This window comes from Typopeltis vanoorti, chromosome 19, assembly GCF_054136105.1.
Source record: "Typopeltis vanoorti isolate ZY-2024b chromosome 19, IOZ_Tvanoo_1.0, whole genome shotgun sequence".
NCBI lineage: Eukaryota > Metazoa > Arthropoda > Arachnida > Uropygi > Thelyphonidae > Typopeltis > Typopeltis vanoorti.
The window spans coordinates 62,858,198-62,879,591 of NC_143567.1; the positions used below are offsets into that span (position 1 = coordinate 62,858,198).

Below are 21,394 nucleotides of genomic sequence, written 5' to 3' on the forward strand. Positions count from 1 at the left end.
CTGACGGGATGAAATGGCCAATAGGAGAATAAAGAAGTAATCAGAACAGTCTCACTGTACCAATATGTGTACTTATCAATGATATTAGTCAGAGAACAATAGTTGTAGCGTTTTGCACTGCAGTAGTCTTTGGAGTTCATAGACATTGATTCCACAAAATAATAAAGAGGCTCACTTGGAAATGGAAAGAATAAATTAGTTTCGAAAGAGGAGAGACTTAACATTTGATAATTTAGAAGGAAGGTAAACAGGTTGAAAGCATTTAAATAGAGTTCACAATTAAGGATGCTAATAGTGGAATCATAAGGGACAGGAAATAAAGATTAAAAAAAGGAGATGTTGGGATATGGGAGGATTGAGAAGGAAAAATTAAAAAAACAAACAAACAATAGAGTAAGCAAATGAAGAAAGATACGAAGAAAAAATGGCCGAGGAGGATAAAAGGAAACTGATAGGAGCTAATTGGAGTAATAGCTTGAGGATGTCAAGTGGGGAAAAATTAAAAGGAGTGGCAAGATTATCGACCCACTGGAAGAGTGGGTGATTGGAGAATTTTTCCAGTTACAAACGTGCAAAATTACATCTAAGGTTTTTATAGAAACTAATTCACATAAAAGCATTCCTGATTTATTTCTAAATTTTTTTACATATAGATTCCATAAAGAAACCAAAACAAAGCTCAAAAACTATGAGAATATTCCAATATTAAAAAAAAAAAGAGTTAAAAATAAACTAGTTTAAAGTTCGAGTATGTGACACTAGATGGCGCCACAGATAGAATGAAACTCATACTTGTAGCAGTAAACTACGATTAGTAATTCATAACGTAATTAATTAATAACATTTTCTGTTCTTTCTTAGGGTACATCAACGAGAAGTACGGAAGCAAAATCGGCTTCTATTTGTCATCGGCGCTCATCTTCCTCGGCAGCATCACTCTCTTCCTTATTGACATCCACAAGCGGAACGTGCAGCGTCGAAAGACGAGCCTTTTGAGCGATGGAAGACGTTGTTCGGAGGCTTGCATCAGTCAGACGTTCAGTCGCCGTTCGTCGCTGCAGGATTCGATGAGCGGACGGCACTTGGCTCGGATGAATCCGCGAAGCCTGACGTTCAGCAACTACACGGACTTGAAGCGTCAGGAACTGACGTGCATCTCCGAAGAAGTGCTCATGGACAACTTCCTGGACGACTTCGTCGACGACTGCATCACCTCTTGCAATAAGGAAGAGAAGTTCTTGATGCTCAGCGAATTCGAAAATAACCTGAACAAAACTCAAGAAGTGTTCGTGAGACCAGCGAGAAAAATTTCCGTCGTAACCCCTCCTCATTTGGAACAGTGCCCGAATTGTTTAAGGTATGTGGCACGAGATGGCGCCACTAGCGAAAGCAACTGCATCGAGCTTCCCGCAGAAAGGTTTGGAGCCAAACAGTCGCCCAAAGTTTGTAATGACGTCATAGAAGAAGTAACGACTTCTTTATGAAGTGATATTTTTGGGGGAAAAAAAGGGCTCTTTAGTCTTTTTTCCTCTCTTCTAAGACTTTGGTAAGTGATAAGGGCTTATTTTGTACACTTCTTACCAACCAAGTCAGAAATGCGATCGATAATAATAATAATAATAAACATTTTTTGCTTTGTATTTGCTACTTCGTTTTCTAATATAGGACAATCTTCGGGCTTCCTGTTGCTGACATGGAAGCAACTTCATTGAAAGTACGTTCATACGAAGTACAATTGAATCTAGTCCATCAAACAATTTCTGAACAGTTTGTACAGAAAATAAAGTCAGGAGCTTTAATATTTCCTGTTATTAAATGAAGTTTAATGTGCTTAATCATTTGTAAGATTCAATTCTCTGTATACTATTTAATAACAACTTTTCCTCCCTCTATTGTGTCAATTCATTCTCTTATTAACAACACAAAAACAGCGCATGCGTACACAGAAATATTTGCTTACACATACTGATGCGCGCGCATACATACACGTGAATAATGAATTAACATGCGACAAATTCAGATTTATTGTTTGATGTGAATAAAATGCATCACACAATAGGTAATCGCTTTATTGTATTTTCTTCACTGATATTTTCTGTGAAACGCTACATACATTTTTCAGCGTAATAGCGGTCCGAAAACATCATAATTATACTTAAAATATTCTCAAATATTCATTAGAGTCTGGGCACAAAGTACACGTCTTGCGAAATATTTTTGTGTCCATTTGTGATAAAAAGTAACGAAATGTGTCTTATATTAGTGAAGAATGTTCCTTTAGTGTTTAAAAAATGCAAAATGTAACGACTTCATTGTAATGTTATGATAGTCGGCAGTGTTCACTTTAGTAGATCAACATCTACTGTGGGAAAAGAGAACAATCACGAAATAAAAATATAAAATTTTAGAATTAAAATTAAAAATGAGAGTTTTTATTGATAAACGGAGTAGGTGAAACTCTTTAAACCTTAAGTAACTCTTGGAAATCCGTAGGCAAATGTTTTTTTTTTTTTTTTTTTTTAGTCATCGATAGCAGTTGAGTACTACTGACAATTTCTGGAAGAGGACAGTAGACATCCGCTGCCATCTCGCGGTCTCTAAGTCCTAACAGTTGTATGTTATTCTTTAAAATAGTACAAGTTCTAGGGATGATTTTTTGAGTCGCTAAGTAAAAAAGTCGAATTTCCTAAAGGGAAAAAATTCTATTTGCGTTTGTCAAAGGGCAGCTGACGTTGGCATGGCTGAAAAAAATGAAAAAAAAAAAAAAACTAGCATTACAATAAATAATCCACAATATTAGTACGGTGATGGAGAATTAATGCTAGCCGGTAATTTCTGATCATTTTGTTTCATTTTCGTGTTAAAATGATTCACTTTATCCGTCTAAAACAAAATTATTATACGCTTAATCTCGGGAATTTAAGTATTGTTGCCAGACACACCTCAAACGAACTAATAATTTATCCTTATAAATTAAAATTCAGGAGCAACTTTGATGAAAGTTAATGTTAAAAACTGTAATAATATGTTTACTTAGTATTTAATTAAAAACTTTATTTAAAGAGTTAAATTACAGCTGAAATAACTAATTACCAGAGAACACCTTATTTATTCTTTAAAAATATGTATATAACAAAAATTATTAATATATACAAAAAAAGTCCTTTTTAGGACTTTATTTATAGAAATTTTATTTATTTATTTATTTAGGCTGTTATTCGTAGAAACCAGTCCTTACCTGGTTTCTATTTCTACAAATGTGATATTTGAATTTGTTTATGTTTATATATAATAATATCTCTGGTCTTCAGAGATAACCTAAAGGCTTGCATAAATTTTTATAGTACTGTGCTGTTCTAACTACCTCAGGATGTTCTAGTCACTTATATTAATAATTCATAGATTTACTATATTATTAAGTTTACATAATTACTAACGTAATTATCAACAATTTTGTCTATCAACTATTTTCTTCACATTAATTTGTTATCTGTTAGAACTCCAGTGCAATCAGATCTTATATTTCTGTCTTCTAAGACATATTTTATTGTATCATCATCATCATCATCATCATCATGCATATCAAGGATTTAGGTCTAGCAAGACCTGTTCCTGCCTTAGAAGTCATCGTTGAATCGTTTAAGAGGACATCCTGGTTTTCCTTTTCCTAATGGTTTGTACTTTAAGGCTTGTTTTGGTAATCTTTCTGTTTTCATTCTTTGAACGTGTTCCATCCATTTATTTTTTAATTTTTTCTATTACTGGTTCTTGGTTTAATTCTTTCATAATTTCTTCGTTTCTTTTGTGATCAAATAGGGTAAACTTTGCAGTTTTTCTCATAAACTTCATTTCTGCTGTTATTAATCTTTGTTTGTCTTTTTGTTTTATTTTCCAGATTTCGCTTCGTTACATTAAGACTGGTAGGGCTAATGTATTGTATACTTTTAGTCTGGTTTGTTTTTGAACTAGGTTTGGTTTAAATATAGAGTTAATTACACCTGTTATTTTTAAATATTTTGCAATTTTTACGTTTATTTATTTTTTTCATTTTCATAAGTGATCATACATCCTAATTAGTTAAATGAATTCACCTGTTCTAAGATCTTGGTATCTATTACTATTTTAGTTCTTACTGGATCTTGTCCTTTAAAGGCCATAGTTTTAGAATTTTCTGTTGATATTATCATACCATAATCTTTAAATATCTCATTTAGATCTAAAATAGCTTTCTGTAGTTTATCTTCAGAATTTGTAATTATTATTTCGTCGTCGGCAAAGAGGAGAGTGTTTAAGTTTACTGTAGAAGAAAGTTTAATTCCTTGATGTAAATGTTTATTGCATTTTATTATTACTTCATTTAAGTAGATATTAAAAAGAGTTGCTGAGAGGGGACATCCCTGTCGGACCCCTTGGTTTATCTCTCTCGTATATGATAGCTCGTGATTTATTCTTATTTGTATTTAATTATTTTCATATATACTTGTGATTGCTTTTAGAATATTATTTGGTATTTGTCTTTCTTTTAATATGTTAAATAATATGTTTCTTTTAACTTTGTCAAATGCTTTTTCAAAGTCAATAAATGCAATATGTGTTTCTAAATTGTATTTTCTTCTTTTCTCTATTATTAATTTTAGGCAAAAGGCCGGGTCTATACATGATCTTCCTTTTCTAAATCCATTCTGTACTTCCAAAATAAAGTTTTTGGAATATTTCATTAGTTTGCTATTTAAGATTCTTCTATATATTTAGTATACTGATACCTCTATAGTTTTTCGGGTTATTGTATTATTATTATTATTATTTCGTGACACCTCCAGGGAGTCCAAAGACTCATTGAGGGAGGATGCCTATTCTACATCTCTCTGTCTCCACCAATTACAATTAATCGCACCTAAACCAACGCCATATACCGCCCACAACCACCACTAGTATTTCCACAGAAATTTAATCCACCTAAACCTTACTCTTTCTCTGTCCTAATATCTTGATTTTTAAAACGATGCTGTTGTTGCCATCGGTTGTCCATAATTTTTCTCAGAACTCCCATATCTGTGGTCCCGATCTTTGGTTATCTGTTTTACTTCTAACCCATACATAAGTTAAAATTGGTTTTCCCACTGTCTTCTATATTGCTAGTTTAGTGTTCTCAATTTTCTCTTATTAATGTTATTCATTTGACTCCCTACCATGTCAGATTTTCTAATTCTGTTGTGTATTTCCACATTTAATTTGCCATCAGCAAAAATTGTGCTTAAATAGCTGAAATGTTTTAGTTGTTCTATAGGTTTATTTCTGAATGCTGTTGAAGATTTCTAAGTTCTTGTCTATTTTCATGGTTTTGGTCTTTATATTACCGAGTTTTATGCCATATTTGTTACAGAAAACTTGTGATGTATTTTAGAGAATAACATCATAATCAGCATAAAATATAAACTACGTACGGCTTGATGTCACGTGTTATTTATGTCATATAAATATAGAGTTTTGGAAATCTCTTCTTTTTGCACTTTGTCATAGGCCTTAGGTTTTTTTTTTAATTTTCAGATCTATAACGCTTAAATACACATCTTTTTCTTTATATATTCCCAAGAGATCTCAGTTTTTAAGAATTATCCTTTATTTATCGTAAAATGAAAATCTGACCCTGACAACCTGTATTTGACCTGACTTCTATTTTTTTCCGCCTTTTTCATAAGTACACTTGCTTAAATCTTGCCAGGAACACATTAAAGGCCAAGTGAACTTCGCCTTCCTATATACTACACGGGTGAAAAATACACAGCAAAACGTTTAACATATTTCTATTATTTATCTAATTATTCTCTATTTAACAAGATTGAATTTAATTCTAATATTTACTTTCTGATTTTAAACCACCGCTCATCACCGAATTAAATATTGATATTTTTATACGTGATCCCTGGCCATTGTCATTAATCTAGTGATACATGGTGTGCCTATTAAGATGAGATTAATTTTTTACAGGGAATCCCTTTGAATAAAAGTAACAAACGTTTTTATAGTTTTGACCGCTAGAGTGTGTTATAATCGTAGGTGTAACTTTCGAATGGGATGACGCAGCAGTTTTCGTGTGACAACCGTTGAAATAAGAGTATGTGAATGGATCGTGTCAGAAGTTGCGTCATGGAGCAAATTGCTGTGAGAAAATTTTACTGTAAATGAGGAAAAACTGCTACAGAAATGCACCAAGACCAAAACGTTTCCGGCGATGATAGTCTGAGCCGTACACAGGTGGTCCGCTGGTTTTCAACGTTTAAAGAAAGAACCATATTGTAGACGGCCAGTTTCTGCACATTCAAATGAAAATATTGTGAAAGCTAAGAAAACTTCTGCCCATGACAGGAGAGCAACCACTAAGGCTACTCGTTGTATAGCTTGGTGTAGGAGGAAAGCGCGAGATTAATCACAGAAAGAGATTTGCGCAAGAGGAAGATTTGTTCGATGTTTTTGCCGCACACGAACAGAAAGAGCATCGGGTGGCATGTTGTCAAAATTTCATTCACGCCGTTGATCAAGATCGTGATGGGTTGAAAGGAATTGTCACTGATGAGGAAAGATGGTGTTTTCAGTTTGCTGAGTCCGGAAGGGCATGGAATGCCGTGGAACGTCTTCTCCCTACAGAAGAAAGTCAGGTTGCAAACATAACGTGTCAAGATATTGGTCATCGTGTTTTTAGACGCTACTGAAAATATCCACCGTGAATTTGTTCCTTAGGGAACCACAGTGAACGGTCGTTATTATTTAGGGGTAATGCAACGTCTGAACGCCCGCATGCGACTTGTCAGAAAAGAACTGTTCCATAACAATAATTGGTTTCTGTTGCATTACAATGCACCAGCTCACTTTGCCCTGCTGTGAAGCAGTTTCTGGCTTGAATTCGATCTGTGTGATCGAACATGCTTCCTCATTCTGCAGATTTGGCTCCTGCAGACTTCTTTCTCTTCCCAAAGATGAAGTGTGCCTTGAAACGATTCAGCGTCATTGAAGACATCCATCACGATGTGACCGAGAAAACTGAAGGAGATACGACTTCAACCGTGCCTTGGAACGCCTGTACGACAGATATACACATTGTGCGGAGTTGGAGGGAGATTATTTTGAATCTGTGTAATTGAAAATCCAAATATAGTTATTTGTTTTGATATAATAATTGTGGTCTCATTACTTAACTGGTACACTGTGTATGATTAGAAAATATAGTTACGAGGTCGTTCATAGTTTGCATTAGAAACTGCAGTATCTTCAACATGTTGGGATTTCGTGAGACATTTGCTTAAATTATCATTAATCAGGATAAAATTATTTTGTAGAAATATTATTTTCCCAGTCTCGATCGTTTTGCACAAGTTTATTCTCCGTAAAATTTCTCAGTATTTTGAATTATCACATGCCACATCTAAAGTACTGTACGATATGACCTACATTGATTAATATAATTCCTTGTATAATATCAAAATAATTACAGTATTTGTGTACTTTCAAAAACTAGTCTAACGGATGATATATTTGTATTTGTACTAATAACTAGTCGAAAGAAAACAGAGATGCTGCGCATGCCTTAGATACTAGATATTTGAGTTTTTTTTTTTTTTTCGGAGGTGGGGAGATGTACCGAGTCTTTGACTCCTTATCCCTTCATCTGAATGAAGAAAATCCGTATGTGTTATTGAGCCAAAAGCTCTAGTCATGGCTGGGTAACGGAAATAGCGGAGCCTCAGTTAAAACTTCATTGGCTTCATTCATAGGGTAACGAATGGCATTGCCATCCGTTACCCTATGAATTTTTAAAAAGTTTTATATATCCTTATAAGGACTGGCTTAAAGGGGCGAAGCAAGAATGCTTTTCATATTCCCCGTTATCTGTAGAGGACAGTGTAGGGATAAGGTGTTATTGAGCAATTAAAGCTCTGATCATGGCAGGAGGGTAACAGCAATAGCCGAGCCTCAGTTAGAACTTCATTGGCTACAGCATTGCCATCCATTACCCTCCAAAGGTATTGGATTGAATGAATCAATCACCGACTATGTAAGTAAAGGTGAAATCTCAAAAATACGAACGATCTCTAGGCCACTCCATAGTGGGCGAAAGACCGTCCTAATCTCAGCGTTGGTTCTACTCAGTGACGGGCTCCCCGACCACTGTGCAGAACCGCTCATATTCCGAGGAAAATAATTTAATTCACCGGCAAGTACCCCTCAGCGGGCCGTGCCGGAGAACACTTTCCCCGGCGACTCAAAGTGCTCCCTTAGGGCAAAACCTAAGAGAGCGAACTCATTAACCCAGGATAACAGCAACAGCCGACCTCAGTTAAACTTCATTGGTTCAGCATAGCCATCCGTTACCCTTCATGGGCATCTCACGGTCGATTGTTCATTCAATTCCTGTTATCTTAAAAAGTTTTTAATAATGAAATGTTATTTAATAAATATTATATAAAATAATGAATGGTGTATGAATGTAATTTTAAAATATTCAAAGATTTACAAGGTTAAATAACTATCTATTTTACATACCTTATAAATAAAATATAATTAGATTTTTTAGATTTTTAAACGCCAATTCATAATCTAAAAAAATCTAATTATACTACTTAACGTCGAGTGTATTTTGCACTGCAAAATACTATTTCATTACACTCGACGTTAACTAGTTTCGTCAAAAGACTAAACATGGCAATGCAGACTCATGCGAATGTATAATAATCACGTGCTCTTTCTAATGGAAACACGTTTTGCAGTTACAAAGATGCAAATTTTCTCAAATCCCACCTACTTATTAATCGAAGACTTTTAGAAATCGTAGGAACCCCGAAGTATATCGACTTGTAAAGGAAGTTTATCAACTATTAATTACAGCAAAGGTACGTATTGAACTATTTTGATGAACATATATCGCATCAAACAAGAAAGCTAGGAGGAGTCATAAAATCATCTCTAAATAATGTTTCCTTCGTTGTTTTAAAGGGAATCGATAGAAAAGAAAAATGATAAAAGGGGCACTCCTTTCCACACCACCTCCGAGGTAGAGTATTAGGCGCGCTTTTTTTAACGTGGTATCCCCAGTAGGCCTAATCCACGAATTGGTAGTAGTCGCGGAAACATTGATAAATTTATTCATTTACTTTGTGATAAAAGAGGTGAATATCATGTTTCGTATCGCAGTAGAATATGATTCCATGAAACATGAAAAAAAAAAAACTTTCCATATAGATTTAAAATGACCCAATGAATGTTAAGGAAAGTTTCTCGGGTAGCGCCCATATCCATTATCTCTATGGAAGTCTCCTCCCTCAAAGATAGATTGAGATCTTTGAAGAAGAATATTTAATATTTAACATTTTTTGTTTTCTATGTATGCCTTTATTATATCCAAAATATTCTAGCCCATTTTTCTCATTCAGAATGAAGAAATCATTTTAAAAATATTGAATTTTCAATACGGTTGTGTATTGCTCGAACGTGTCCAACTTTTTAATAGGTGTTGATTTTTTTTAATCAGCAAAACCGCTGGTCTAATAATAATATAATAAAAAAAATAATAATATAATAAATATTTTGCAAAGTTGTCATCAGTGGGAAGAAAAGCACATCAACGTTACTTGTGTTAAAAATGGTCGATTTGATATTAGATGCAAATATCAATACAAAAAAATTGATAAGAGAATAAATAAAATGCAACCTTTCCAATTTTCCTTAAAATTTCTATAAAAACTCTTATGAAATAATGACAAAATTAAAATATTTAAAAAATTTAGATATCTCTTTAAAGCAATTTATAAAACACACTATAGCTAAATCAAACCAATTTGAATTTTAAATACGTTTCCTTAAAAGTTGGACTGTGATTTGATTTGATGTTTATTGGGGAGGTGAGATGCGGTGATTGATTCATTCAATCCAATACCCTTGGAGGGTAATGGATGGCAATGCTGTAGCCAATGAAGTTCTGACTGAGGCTCGGCTATTGTTGTTACCCTCCTGCCATGATCAGAGCTTTAATTGCTCAATAACACCCTATCCCTACACTGTCCTCTACAGATAACGGGGGATATGAAAAGCATTTTTGCTTCGCCCCTTTAAGCCAGTCCTTATATAAGGACTATAAGGATGTTTATTGGGAGTAGGAGAGGAATCAATCGACCGTGTGATGCGGTGATTGATTCATTCAATCGAATTCCCTTGGAGGGTAATGGATGGCAATGCTGTAACCAATGAAGTTCTGACTGAGGCTCTGCTATTGCTGTTACCCTCCTGCCATGATCAGAGCTTTAATTGCTCAATAACACCCTATCCCTACACTGTCCTCTACAGATAACGGGGAAGATGAAAAGCATTCTAGCTTCCCCCCTTTAAGCCAGTCCTTATTTAAGCCAGTCCTTATAAGGACTATAAGGATGTTTATTGGGGACGAGGAATCCATCGACCGTGAGATGCGGTGATTGATTCATTCAATCCAATATCCTTGGAAGGTAATGGATGGCAATGCTGTAACCAATGAAGTTCTAACTGAGGCTTGGCTATTGCTGTTACCCTCCTGCCATGACCAGAGCTGTAATTGCTCAATAACACCTTATCCCTATACTGTCCTCTACAGATATCCTTGGAGGGTAATGGATGGATGGCAATACTGTAGCCAATGAATTTCTAACTGAGGCTTGGCTAGGCCATTGCTGTTACCCTCCTGCCATGATCAGAGCTTTATTTTCTCAATAACACCTTATCCCTACACTGTCCTCTACAGATACAGATAACGGGGAAGATGAAAAGCATTCTTGCTTCGCCCCGAGGTAGAGAACATAAAAATCAATGATATTCGCATAGGAAAGCATGACCGGAAACGTCACCGAAAGGCACTAACACGGACACAAAGATATAGAAATAACACAAGGCAGTAAGTAGTGTAAAAAACTTCATTAGGCGTAACTGAACAGTTCAATAGTAGTTGGATACATAATATGGTTTCACATCAGGTGTGTGCTTCCCTTCCGTAAAATAGCTTCTAAACCTAGGCAAAGAGTTGAGAACCTCGAACAATAGCTTAATACTATTACCGATACTTTCTCCTCCAAAATCGGAAAATTGGAAAATATGCTGGAGATACTCGACGACCAGCGCCCGATCGCAAGTGCATCTGTGCCTGCTAACGAACTTCGCGAACTAATCGCATCAAATGTACACGAGTCGCTCGAGGCCGAAAATAGCAGAATCTACGCCGTTATCCAGAACTTTCCGACCGAAAACGGAAAATCCTTAAAATAAGACGTCGGCAATCTAGCAGCAAAATGCAATTTCGATCCCAGAAACATCGTCAAATGCCATCGTTTCGGTGTCGCAGGTCACTTTCACGAGACGCAGGAAGGACGGAACGAACTTCCTACGTCTCGTGAAAGTGACCTGCGACACACCAACAAACACATCCCAATTTATAACGGCGATAAACAACAAGCTAAAGGACATTTGGCCCCAAATGTCCTTTAGCATACGTGCTCGACCTGATTTAACCTTTGCTCAGAGAGAACAAAGACACCAACTCCGAAGACAACTAGAAGAAAAACGCCAAAATGGAGACAACAATTGGATGATAGACTACAAACAAACCAAACTAGTGCAAAAACCAAGTGACGCCACCAAGGACACCATGTGCAGGCACTGCATAGGAAATGTTCAAGACCCTTGAGGTCAAATCCATGCCTCACAGAACCTTGCATATACACTTCACCAACATCTGTGGCCTCAATTCCAACCTTAACAGCGTCCACAGCCATCTGAAGTCCATCAAACCCCATCTACTCTTTTTAACAGAAACTCAAATCTCTCCTTCTCTCAGCACTATTCATCTCAACCTTCCTAACTATACACTATTTAACTCCTTTCGACCCAAGGGTGGCGTCTGTGCATATATCTACTCTGACATACCCTTCCAGAGAGCACCTAAACTAGAATCGCCCAACTTTCACCTTCTTTGGCTGAAGATATCCCTCCCCCACTGTGTCAAATTCATGTGCTGTCGCTATCCCTCTCCTAATACCACCAATCACTCTGAGCTCTTTCATTTTCTCTCCTTAATTTCCCACTGAAGATACCTCAATAAAGGTCGAAACCGGTCTAGGTAGTGGCCCTTCCCATTATGCATTGCATTATGGGATGCATACTAAGGCAAGTGATATGAAGTCATTAGCCTATATATATATAGCAATCCCCCGATTAATGGGCCTAATACGTTCTTTAAAAGACACATTAATAGAAAATTCATTAATCGAATATAGTAACCTTTGGGGAAAAAGTATAATTCGTTCCTCAAATTTCTTCTTTGACCCTTAATTTTTTTATAAATGGATTAAGGTACATCATAGGGCCTAATTAAAGGAAAACCATGAAGATGAAAGACAATAAAACATATTCAGAATATAAATTTATTATTTACTTCTAAACGAAGAATTGAGCTAACGTACTTTGGCAGGCACTCTTTTTTTATTATTGGTTAAAAACTTCGATTGTACGAAAAATACTTTCAAGTCGTTTCTGTGAATTCTCTTTGGGCTTGTCAGTGATTAAATTTTCTTCATATAACATATTCTTCAGGATATTCCCGCTGTGCATCTAAATTTAGCATGTCGAATTCAGCGAACGTCTCAGAATGAGATTTAATTAATTTAGATTCATTTGAAAAGTCTCTAAAATCATTTGCACAATGTGGAAGAATGTGCTTCCAAACTGTTCAAATTCCAATTGTTAGCAGTAATTTCATTCGACTTTGTGACTTCATAACCAGGCTGAGATTTCTCCGATTTGTGCAGAAAAGTCTTGGAAGGCATTCGCTTTCAAAAAAGGCCAGTTTCATCGTCATTAAACATCGATTGGTCGCAATAGCTCCCATCCACAATTTTCTTCAAAATCTCTGGATACTTTGTGTTCACCACCTTATCTCCACTTGCAGCTTCATCTGGGATTCGAACATTATGTAGGCTATTACTCTTTTTGAAACGCTCAAACAACCCAGCACAAGCGTGGGATTCTTCTTCTTTTCCATCATGGATAGTCCTTTCTTTCAAAATTGCAACGAGACTTAAGACTTTTGATTTAATAAGGTTAATGCTTAGCGGGATCCGTTTTTGGTCACAATCTTTGATCCATGTAGAAAGAATTCTCTCTAATTTAATCATTATAATACTTTGATTTAGAGGGCATGCATGAACTTGAAACAGCCTTACCTTTCTCTTTGTATTCTACGAATTTGACTATTATTTTCGGACTATTACCGTGACGTCATCGGCATGCTGATAGGATTATTTTTTGATGGGACTCTATTATCCTGGTTCGTTTGGAGACGATGGGTGGTATACTCTTTTTAAAAAGGGTTCTATGGCCAGTGTGTATAATTGGCCAGACAGGACATTCTTACTTGATCCCTCGAGAGTATGACAAAGTGCGAGTGAGCCTGTTGTTGATTTTTAAACAGAAGTGTGCATCTCTGTAAAGCAATTGCACTGTTTCAATGATGAGAGGACCATAGCCAAATGACTTTAGAACTTCATAAAGGTACTCGTGCTCTACCCTGTCGAAAGCCTTCTCCTGATCAAGGCTGACGAGTGCTAGGTTTTCATGTTGGCTGTTTACGATGTGAATGAGATCGCTTATTAAATGGAGGTTATCATGTATTTATCTTCCTAGGACAGAGTGTGTTTGAGGTTGGCAAATAGCTCCAAGCAGTGTTAGCTTTATTCGGTTTGCTATAACTTTGGAAATGATTTTGCAATCGGTATTAATTAGGAGATTGAATGCCAGTTTCGGATATCCGTGTGGTCTCCCTTCTTTGTATCAATCGTGCTACTGAGGTTGAGACGGATTGTGGGAGCGCATTGAAGTAGGCTTCTTGCAGTGTTTTGAGGAGAAGTGGTCGGAGTTAATTCCAGATGACTTGAGAAAACTCTGACGTGAGACCATCAAGGCCGGAAGATTTGTTATTTGGCAAGGATGTGCATGCAGTTTTCAGTTCATCTAGGGTGATTTTGTTTTCTAAGTGGTTCCGATCTGTTGCAGAGATTTTTTTGTTTCTTTCAGTCGTGAATGACGTGATGTGATGTTCCTGTGGAGTTGTATGCATTCTTGTAGCATTGTAGGATTTCAGAAGTGATTTTACTTGGATCTTCTGTGATGCTGCCTGATATTTTGTGATGCTGCCTGATAGCAGAGATGGAGTTTGCTGCCTGGTATTTTTTTTCCCAAAGAGAAAAAACATTTTGTGGCGCATCTGCAAGATTTATTTGTGTGTGCCGCGATCTAAGTAAAGCACCTTTGCAGATAATTCCAAGTGTCTTTGCATGGCTTGGAGGGCTGAATGATATTCAGGGCTTTCTTCTGGGAGATACTTGAGATTGTCTTCAATTTGTACATTTCAAATGTCTGCGTAAAGGATTTTATTTGTGATTTTAGGTTCGGCCACCATGTTTTCATTGGTTATGTATCCCTTTTGAAGTGAGTGAGGTTAGTTATTAAAGCCTGAGTGTTTGTTATGTAATTTGGATCTTTCAGGAAAGTATTGTAGAAGATCCAATTGGCACTTCCTGATTTGGATGCTTCCAACGATAATGAAAGTTGTAGCTTGAAGAAGCAGTGATCTGAGATGTAGGAAGGAATTGTGAGATGTTTCTAACTAGAGGAACAGTGTTAATTAAATTAAGGGGATAAAACCCCTTATTATTTTACAGCCAGTATGCAAAACTATGAGATCGAAAACTACGATATAAGAGTTTCATTCGGAAAAACTACCGGCTAATCCAAGCGTAAGTGACCAGGTGTTCACTTACGCTTGGATTCGCCGATAGTTTTTCGGCATAAAACTCTTATATCGTATTTTTTTAGAGGAACAGTGTGTTTGGAAATGTAGTAACTGTCCAGTCGTGCTTGGAAGAGTGGCCTATTAGTCGCTGTGATTGCTGACCTCCATGTGTAAGACTTCTCTGGATGCTGATGCCGAAAGACATCGATCAGTTCATTATCGTTTACCAGTGTATTGTCTTGCCTGCTGAACCGCTCAGTACATGTCCTGCCAGTTTCATCTTTCTATGGATCATTTCCTATAATAAATATCTATGTGTTCTCATTCTTTGTAGGATATCAGTATTTGTGAAATGTTCTGTCCATGAGATTTTCAGAGCTCTCCTATAGCAACATATTTCAAAGGCCATTATCTCTTGCCTTACTCTCTTCTTGGTCTCACTTCCATATGAGAAAATTGGCCATACTAATGTTCTTATCATTCTTTTCTTTGTTTCTACACTTACAGAACTTCTGAGCAGATCATTATTTTTTCAGAGTGCATCTTTAGCTATGGCTGTTCTTATTTTTATTTCTTTATCTTGCTTTCCATCTGCAGTAAAGTATGTGCCTAAATATTTGTATTCCGTTGTTCAATTTTCATATTGTTTATGAATATTTCTGGCTCGAATCTGCTTTCTATTTCAAAAAAGACCAAATTTTCATCAATTTGATCTTTTTTGCATTAATATCTAATCCAAATTCTTTACCTTCTTCAATTAGCAGCTGCTGTAATTTGATTAATTTGTTTCTGTTTTCTGCTATTAGAATGGTATCATCAGCATATCTAAGATTGTTGTATTTTATATCATTGATACTAATTCCTATTTTCTGTTTTTCAATATTTTTTCATCATTGTCTCACTATAGATATTAAATAGATTTGGTGAAAGGGTACAACCTCGTCTAACTCCTCTTTTTATTTTCACTACAGAAGTCTCCGAGTTAAACAGCTGCATTTTCTGTTTGGTGTAAATCATTTTTAGAATTTTAAGTACATGATCGTGTATGTCTAATTTATCTAACATATTAAACATTTTATTATGTTTTACCCTGTCAAAAGCCTTCTGAAAGTCTATGAAGCGTATGTAAATGTTCCTATTTCTTTCAAGTGATCTTTCTATTAGTATTGTTAATTCCAGGATAGCATTAATGGTTCCCATTCCTCTTCTGAAGCCTTTCTGTTGTTCACCCAATTCACCTATTAAGGCTCTTTCAATTTGTTTGTTAACAATGGTTAAAATAATTTTAGATGCATGGGATATCAGGCTCACAGTTCTGTAATCCGACATTTTCCTATGCTTTGATTTTCTTCATGTACGATGTTCTGTTCAAACTGTTTGCTATTCTGGGCTGGGATGTTTGTTGATGAATTGTTGGTAATATAGGAACATTGTTTCCTAATGTGACCCTCTTCATGACAGAAGAAGCATTGTGATGAGAAAGATAAGTAGAAAGTGTAGGAGATTCCATTTATGTCCATGTTGATTAATTTTGGCAAGTTATATGTAGTGCATCGTTGTTGGGAAAGTGCATTAATGCCCGTTTTCGGACGCTTTTGACATGTGGGCAAATTCGGGCTTCTTCGTGGCTGCTAACAATCTGGGTATATTTCCTGTGACAGAACCGTGTCTTGATAACATTTATCTGAAGTTAATGAGGAATTTCAGTGCTATTGATGAGGGTCCAATGCTATTGGGGATGCTTCGAAGTGATGACTCGCCTATATCGGCGGCTTTTTTACAGTATGGTTTGTGCCCATGAGATGTGGCTGAAATACAACTGCACAGTACTAGCTACGCGGGAGGCGTCACTGATGACTTTTACTAGTAAACGTTTGGTGAACGCCATCAGATACTCTTCTAGCTATCTTTTCTTTGGTGGTGGCGAAAATAACAATTCCATTTTCTCGGAAAATGACATTGGTAACATTGGTAGTTGTTTTAGGGATGATAAGATATTTCCATTAGATTCAAGATTAGCATAAGATTGTGAATTGAATGACCTGTTTCCCTTGTCTATAGCATCGGTGAACTTTGCTCTTCCTTCTGGATCCGAAGTCATACGGAGTTTTTGTTTAGCTGAGTCAGTGGTAGTACAGGAATGTGCGCTGGCCATCGCAGGTAATCCTTCACAGGCGATAGCAGGACGTGAGGAGTCCAGCTATTGCAGTTGAGAAGAAGGAATTATGGTGTCAAAGTTGAAGATAGATAGGAAGTAATACAGCAGGAAATGGAAACCGTCATAAATCTCTTATCATTACACTCACGCGTACAGAACTATTATGAGTGGATATCTCCCAGATTGAGGAATTCTTATATCTTTGGCAATATATCTGGATATCTGTTTAGCTATATATATATTGGATCTTCAACAATACCCTCCTGAAAGATCCAGATTACATAATAAAAACGCAGGCTTAATAATCAACGTCACCTCACTTGAAAGTGGATACAGAACCAATGAAAACATGGTGACCACACCTAAAATCACAAAATAAAATCCTTTACGAAGATCTACACTCACCAGAAAAATCAACATAGGAACATTAGAATCCCACAACTTGAAGAACAGCTGAAGTATCTCCCAGGCGGAAGCCATGAATATCATTCTGCCTTCCAAGCCATGCAAAAATACTCAGAATTATCTGCAAAAGGTGCCCTACTTAGATCGCGGAATACACAAATAAATCTTTCAGATGCCCCCACAAAACATTTTTTCTCTTTGGAAAAAAAATGCCAGGCAGCAAACTCCATCTCTGCTATCAGACTTCAAAATGACAGCATCACAGAAGATCCAAATAAAATCACCTCTGAAATTCTACAATACTACAAGAATGCATACAGCTCTACAGGAACATCCCATCATGCCATTCAAGAAATACTGAAAGAAACAAAAAAAATCTCTGCAACAGATCGGAACCACTTAGAAAACAATACCACGCTAGATGAACTGAAAACCGCATGCATATCTTTGCCAAAGAACAAATCTGCTGGCCTTGATGGTCTCACGTCAGAGTTTTTCCAAGTCTTCTTGAATCAACTCGGACCACTTCTCCTCAAAACACTGCAAGAAACCTACCTCAATGGGCTCCCACAATCCGTCTCAACCTGAGTAGCACGATACGATTGATACCGAAGAAGGGAGACCACACGGATATCCGAAACTGGCATCCAATCTCCTAATTAATACCGATTGCAAAATTATTTCCAAAGTTATAGCAAACCGAATAAAGCCAACACTGCCTGAAGTTATTGGCCAACATCAAAAGTACTCTGTCCCAGGGAGATCAATACATGATAAGATCCATTTAATAAGAGATCTCATCCACATCGCATACAACCAACATGAAAACCTAGCCCTCGTCAGCCTTGATCAAGAGAAGGCTTTCGACATGGTAGAGCACGAGTACCTTTATGAAGTTCTAAAGGCATTTGGCTAAGGTCCATTCATCACTGAAACAGCGCAATTGCTTTACAGAGATGCACACTTCTGTTTAAAAATCAACAACAGTCTCACTCGCACTTTGTCATACTCTCGGGGGATCAAGTAAAAATGTCCTGTCTGGCCAATTATACACACTGGCCATAGAACCCTTCTTAAAAAGAGTACACGACACCATTATCTCCAAACGAACCAGCATAATAGAGCCACATCAAAAAATTACCCTATCAGCATATGCCGATGACGTCACTGTAATAGTCCGAAATGAAGAAGAAATGACAGTAACCGAGGAAGCACACAGACTATATGCACAAAGCTCAGGGGCCAAATTAAATTCCGCAAAAACCACGGGCTTGTAGTCAGGCAGATGGAAGTCTAGAAATCATTCTCCGATCGAATGTATCTGGTCAGGCGAAGGACAAAAATACTTAGGTGTGCACCTTGGCAACACCAAAATATATAACACACTGAACTGGACACAGCTGCACAACCGTTTTAAACAGGTGCTAGGTAAATGTAACATCGTTCGTTCCATGTCTTCACTTAGAGGAAGAGTACTAATAGTTAACCAGATGGCTACGAGTGTCTTATGGCATACCCTCAAAGTACTCACACCTCCTGAAGAATTTCTCTACCATATTCAACAGGAAATTAAACGTTTCCTCTGGAACAAAACTCACTGGACAACATACCCTCAACTCTGCAAGCCACTCAACAAGGGAGGTCAAGGCCTGATTTCCCTTGAAAACAAGATTAGATTAGAGCCTTCAGGATAATCCTCCTCCTAAAAACACTTCAATGCAATCACAGTTATGTGACCACCTTCGATTACATCACGAAATCATTCACCAAAGTACTTATACTTTCCGCAATCCTCCGAATGGTCAGTCCTGCACCATCTCCTCCTAAACTACCTCATTTTTACAAAGATGCTCTACAGCGGTGGAAAAACAAAGGACTTCATCACACACAGGATCAACAGAGTCAGCTGTACTTACAGAACCACTATTTTCGAACAGAAACATAACAAGTCTCACAACTGGCCAGCCCTTTCTTTTCCCTCCATGGAACTGGGCAGGAATAAGAGTCATAGGGGACCTCAGAACCCAGACCCTAAAGTGGAAAGCATTCACAAGCCTACTAATGAAGAACCCAAAAACTGAAAAGCAATATCAACATCTGCAAGCCTCCATTATAAAAGCCTATCCAGATATCGCTACACCTCAGGAAATCCGTATTCCTTCTAGAAACTGCTCGGGACCGATATTTCATCTTGTACAATCTGAAGCCTCACTTCCAATTCTTCCCTCCAACTACAAGAAAATATACCACTTCCTTATGTCAGTTTCTCCAACCTCGCCCTTCTTATACTCATCCTTAACCCCCTCTCATCTACAAGGCTACATATGCCACTTAGTTTTCAGTAGGATCTGCCATATAAATCGAAGTGTGCCAAACCAGATTCCGATATACAGTGGAGACTATTACATAACATATTGCCAACTCCTAAGCTATACAAATTTTAGCTAAGAGAAACAGATCTGTGTCTATTCTGTGACGTTTCAGGTACCTTGGAACACACATATCTAATCTGTTCCGCATACAAAGTGATAATCACCTATGCCTTGAATACTGCCTCTAGCACCTGTAACTACGCACACAGCCAAGAAGACTACTGGAATTTAGTCCACACAGAAGAAAACAGACACAGAACATGCAATTTCCTCTTCATCTGCGCTAAGGCCGTCATCTACAGCTTTTACCTAAAACAGACAAGAAATAAGCACCCATCTATCACTGAAACTGCACAAACCCTCATGTATATCCTCCGTCGGAAACTAAAAAGCAAGCTTTTATTGGAACTTGAGTACTTCAAAGAAACAAGAACTGTCGCGAAATTCATAGAGGAGTGGAATCCAACTGCTACCCTCTTTTTGGAATACGCTTCATCTGAAAGATAACTCAGACTGAAACTGAACTGTAAATTTTGAATTCATTTATTGCATTCTCTATTGTATACCCGAAAGGAAAATGTTTCTTTCTCTGTAATAAATATACTTATATACTTATAATATGTAAATAGTCCTTGTTACCTATCGTCTAATGTATATTTTGACAAGTTAAATATATATATATATATATCTATATGTAGAAAGTTTTTTACCTTGGGTATAATATATGTTAAAGATACCAAGCTATTTTAAATGTAAACCTGTTTTTTTATTCCATTTCCCAAGTGAGCAAACATACAAGTCGCTCAAGTTTGCGCCTGCAAGTCTAGCTGACCCTGCATGTAGTGCAAGTCAAGGCAACTCGTGGTAAAGGGAGTATAAGCTCTTATCACTATTCTTAATATTTACCCTTAATGCAAAGCACATCTCCTAGAGGAGATGTATGATGCTATGTATTAAAGGCAAGGGCCATTACCCAGGCTGGTTTCGACCTTTTGAATAAAAAAAGCCGTCTCTAAAAATTCGGGTGATCCCTAGGCCAGACTTTCCCATCAAGCTTGGGAAAACATAGCATGAGCAACTGTGGGAAAGAATTAAGACAGAGAACCAATCGGATAGTAATCTAAATTAAGTAGTCAGCTAGCTTTTCTGGTAATTTACACAAATATCTTTCAACTCCTAGGTTTTGTGTGTTTTTGTGCTGTGAATATATGTTAGCTCCAGTAAATTATAATGAAAAAGTCAACTGCATTTTCAGACTTGTCTTTGTGTTCTGTGCTGCGAATATATGTTAAAAATCAACAATTTGGAATATTCAGAAAACCTAGATAGTACCAATATGTTCCCATTCTGGAAAGAAATGTGAGTTAATTTTTTTTAACTTAAACATAACAATTGATAATTGTAATTTCAATAATCACTGCTCGTATGTTTTGGTAAGCGTAATTCTAATACTGAATATTTTTTTTCATAAGAATAATCATAGGGTACATATTAGAGTATCAACATGGATACATTAGCGACTTTTCATGTCTAATGTGTGTGTGTGTGTGTGTGTGTGTGTGTATGTGTTTGAGGGACACCAGCATATAATTAAATTATTCTGAAAAGCCTAATCACGCCATCACGACTCTACTCTAAGAATTCCCACCCTTTAAC

At 36.7% G+C, this 21,394-nt stretch overlaps 1 protein-coding gene across 1 annotated transcript in view; it reads left to right on the plus strand.

Annotated features, from left to right (window-relative positions):
- The window catches only part of LOC150096175 (monocarboxylate transporter 10-like), a 219,320-nt gene extending 217,428 nt beyond the window's left edge, over positions 1 to 1,892 (plus strand). The window contains exon 5 of the mRNA XM_090408999.1: positions 862 to 1,892. Coding sequence (XP_090265125.1) covers positions 862 to 1,484 — 623 coding nt within the window. The 3' untranslated portion in view covers positions 1,485 to 1,892. The remainder of the gene's footprint in view (positions 1 to 861) is intronic.
- Positions 1,893 to 21,394: the final 19,502 nt, after the last annotated feature.